The 3,688-nt window shown below is 37.3% G+C and overlaps 1 protein-coding gene across 1 annotated transcript in view; it reads left to right on the top strand.

Moving 5' to 3' along the window:
- Positions 1-127: 127 nt before the first annotated feature.
- LOC118338418 (receptor-type tyrosine-protein phosphatase eta-like) overlaps positions 128-3,688 on the top strand; it is a 6,732-nt gene continuing 3,171 nt past the window's right edge. The window contains exons 1-6 of the mRNA XM_035675720.1: positions 128-366; positions 973-1,050; positions 1,208-1,289; positions 1,382-1,642; positions 1,935-2,195; positions 3,402-3,659. Coding sequence (XP_035531613.1) covers positions 1,009-1,050; positions 1,208-1,289; positions 1,382-1,642; positions 1,935-2,195; positions 3,402-3,659 — 904 coding nt within the window. The 5' untranslated portion in view covers positions 128-366; positions 973-1,008. The remainder of the gene's footprint in view (positions 367-972; positions 1,051-1,207; positions 1,290-1,381; positions 1,643-1,934; positions 2,196-3,401; positions 3,660-3,688) is intronic.

The raw sequence follows: 3,688 nt of genomic DNA, 5'->3' as shown, positions 1-3,688 counted from the left end.
ATGGCAAAAAATGAAAAAATTACTAACTAATAATAAACTACTAATAAACTACTCTGATTACGAAGCCATAACCACTCAAATATTCGCTCCTCTATTTCAGCAAATCCTTGCCTTCAGCAAAGGGGGATACCGGAAAAATAAGTTTCACTTTACTGGAAATCAGATCATCTATTTCTAGGAAAACAAAACAGAAAGTAACTTCACATGACAGAATAAAGGGAGGGACCTGTTATTGTACTGACATAAGTGCAGAGCTGTATCCTCGGAAATACTACCTATAGCAGAACATTGCATGTACAGAAGACAAAAACTCCTGGATAAAAGATTGGATACTATCTTTACCATGTATGAATCTCTCCTACAAAGGTAGGCCCCCCCTCTCTCTTTTAAAACCTTTTACATATGAGCTTTACAACGTGAACCAACTGTTGCTTTCACTGGAGACTACTGGACATTGCTGGGTATCCATAGTTACCTCAGAGTTACAGTGCATTATATTGATGGACAGTGAGAGATGCATTCACATGCTCTGACTGTATTGACAACAGAGAGACAGTTTGCTTGCACAGCAGTGGAACGTTTCAAATAAAGTCAACATACTGAGCACAGCAAGAAATATTTTAACTGCTACTGTGTAAAGGGAATAGTGCTGTTAAAAAGCAACTTATTTGTTGTGTAAAGTTGTGTATAAGTGCAAACCAAATGTTATTGCACTTTTGTTCATATAGCAGTACTTTTAAAATAATAGTGCACAATACAATACTTTTGAATTCATTATTGATTTATTTCTGCGAGTAACCATGCCATTAATTGCGATTAAACATTTTAATCGTTGCCCAGCACTAGTTATTTTTTTGATATTGTAGACTAGTAGGTTGTAGAGTATTTGTATTTTTAACTGTGTGATTGTTGAGTAAAATCAATTGCTGTTGGTGAGGAAGGTATTACAAAGTTATTTTCTATTACTTTCAGTGAGATGCAGTGTGAATAATCTGAACCAAATGTGAGATGGCTGAAAGTGTACCCACAGTGGAAAGCTCAGATGAGGAGGTAACAATCTTTTTTACAACTCTAAACTTACAGTTAATAATTAAAAAATTACAAGCCATATATACTTTGTTATATATTATATACGATACTATGTTTCCCTATCAGTTATTGTAAATGGTATTCTGATTACAATTGATTTTTTACACAAATTACCTAGGAGTTCTATGATGCACCTGAATCCTTCTCTGAGCAAAACTGTGAGAAAGGAGAGAACACTCCAGCAACAGCACAGTCTGACTGTAAGTGTGTCTGTCAATAACTGATCCAATTTAATGACTGAATACACACTGTAATGTGGATACTGAGATGCACTTCTCTTCTCTTATTTCAGATGTCCTTCCACCTGAAGTAACAGTTCTCAATGCTGATCAGGAGACTGTTTGTCTTGGTTTACCACTCACTGATCACTCTTGTTGGTATAAACTACAAGTAGATTACTCCTGTGACACACACAAAGGCAGTTTGATTACAAAGGACTTCAGCACTGTGAAGGTTGAGGGACTGAATCCTGGGACTGAATACACTTTCAGTATCACAAGGATTGCAGATAATGGAAGTCGAAGCAAAGCAACCTCGCTATCTGTCTTCACAGGTAAATCTGTAAATCAATAAAAAAACAACAAAAAAACTAAAACAAACATTAAAGACAGTGTTGTCTAAATGGTATTTGGACTCATATACAATTGTACTTCTCACACTAAGATATGCTTTCAATTTATGTTATAAAGGTTAGTATATATATTATATATGTATACAGTATGTGTCTATCTTTTACCACACCTCTTTTGCTTGGTAGTCACACTGCACTTTTAAGTGTAGTCAAACCTTGACAGAACTTGAATTTCCAATTATATGTGAAATATAATTATATATTATTCCCACAGAGCCCAGCCCTCCTGCGCAGATTGCTGTCTATCAGGCCAACAGTGAGTCACTGTCTCTGCGTTGGGACCCTCCTGTTGGTGAAGTGAAGAGTTATATTGTGACCTGTTGCAGTGAGGGAGAAACTGTGCATGAGTTGACAACAGACACAAACAACCTGACTATCAGCGACCTGAAGCCAGGGGCGTGTTACTCCCTCCAAGTTTCTGCACAGCATAGGAATGGAAGAATAAGCAAGGCGACTGTAACATCTGCCCACACAAGTAAGAAAAATAAAAGTCTTATTTGCAGTGCATTTTCAAAATAAAGTCACAGACTTAGGGGCCAAATAAGATTTTACGGGCGACTCAGTAATGGTTTTCAAAAGAAACATACAACCATATGGACCATGTATCCCTAACCTGTGTGACTGTCTAACACTGCAGCTGCTCTCTCAGCTTTACCCAACAAAGCACTCTGAACCAAAGAGGCCATTTTCTTTAGACCCGTTACTTTCCTATGACATTTTTCAAATATTTCAGGCTTATAATGGTAAGACCAGTCTTCTTAAAGTTTGGCAACGGATAGACATGATAAATGACAACCATGTGACCATGACATGATAACTACAACAAATGCACAGACATAACATTGATTGACTCTCTACTCTGAATGGTAAGATGGCAAGAAACATGTGTATTTTTCTATGAATCCCATGGCCCTACATACAACTTCCAAATTAGATGTACTTTCGAGTCTGCGCATCTTCCAGGCTAAAAACAACCAGGCTTCTGCAATCTGCTTGTTCCTCAGGCATATTGGATCATATTAAGCCTGTTAGAATGAATTTTGGTGACTGGTTTGACTGTAATTTAAGTTTTGAGCACAAAAACTACTTGTGCAATCATATTTATCATCCTAGAAAGATTTCAATAATCCAATCTTTCTTAACTTTTAGAGACACAGAGACCATTTCACATGCATTTATCTCATCATGCCTGGATTACTGCAACAGACTTTTTACCAGTCTGAACCAAATATCGATTGTTCGATTCCAGATTGTACAGAACTAAAAAAATATGATATAATACAATATGTGCCAGCTCGTACTTTGAGATCTTCGGGCAGAGGTATTTTGTGTGTTCCAGAGGCCCAGCTGAAAACAAAAGGTGATAGACCAGGGCACTGAGGCTCTGGAACAATATGCCTGAGGAAATGAGGTCAGCTGAGTCAGCGATTGAAGTATCTTTTATTTCCCAAATTTTTCTTGCTTTATCTGGTTGAAATTTCCTTCAAAAAGTGCTATCTGCTTTTGTTGGAAAAGAGCTTGCAGCACTGAATTCAACAAGATTTAGTGCAGCACTGTTGTATTAGACTGCATTAGTTTTGGGTAGCTGTACCTGATTGAACTCTGTATATGTTACCATAGATTTTGTTGCATGTTTACAATATTTAAAATAGTTTCATAATCATAGCCTTCATGCCCACAGAGACACGCCTGGAGAGCTTACTGGAGGATCTGGGATTGGAGCGGCACTACACAGAGAAGCTATCCCTGAGCACAATACTACAGATTGATGAGAAGACCATCACTGATAAAACTGCAAAGTGTAACTCAGATCTTCCATGGTATTTTCTAAAGAAACTAATGATGGTTAATGTGGCAGCTAGGAATGTGAAATGTACATCTGTAGGTGATGAAAAGACAGAGGTAAAATTTGATAATTTGTTTGACAGTCCACATTCAGGTGAAATGCTGAACCCCCTCGACATAATC

Source organism: Morone saxatilis, unplaced genomic scaffold, assembly GCF_004916995.1.
Source record: "Morone saxatilis isolate NCDOM2014 unplaced genomic scaffold, NCSU_SB_2.0 Contig4, whole genome shotgun sequence".
Lineage (NCBI taxonomy): Eukaryota > Metazoa > Chordata > Actinopteri > Moronidae > Morone > Morone saxatilis.
Note: the sequence above shows the minus strand (reverse complement) of the source record. Positions and strands in the feature narration are given on the sequence as shown.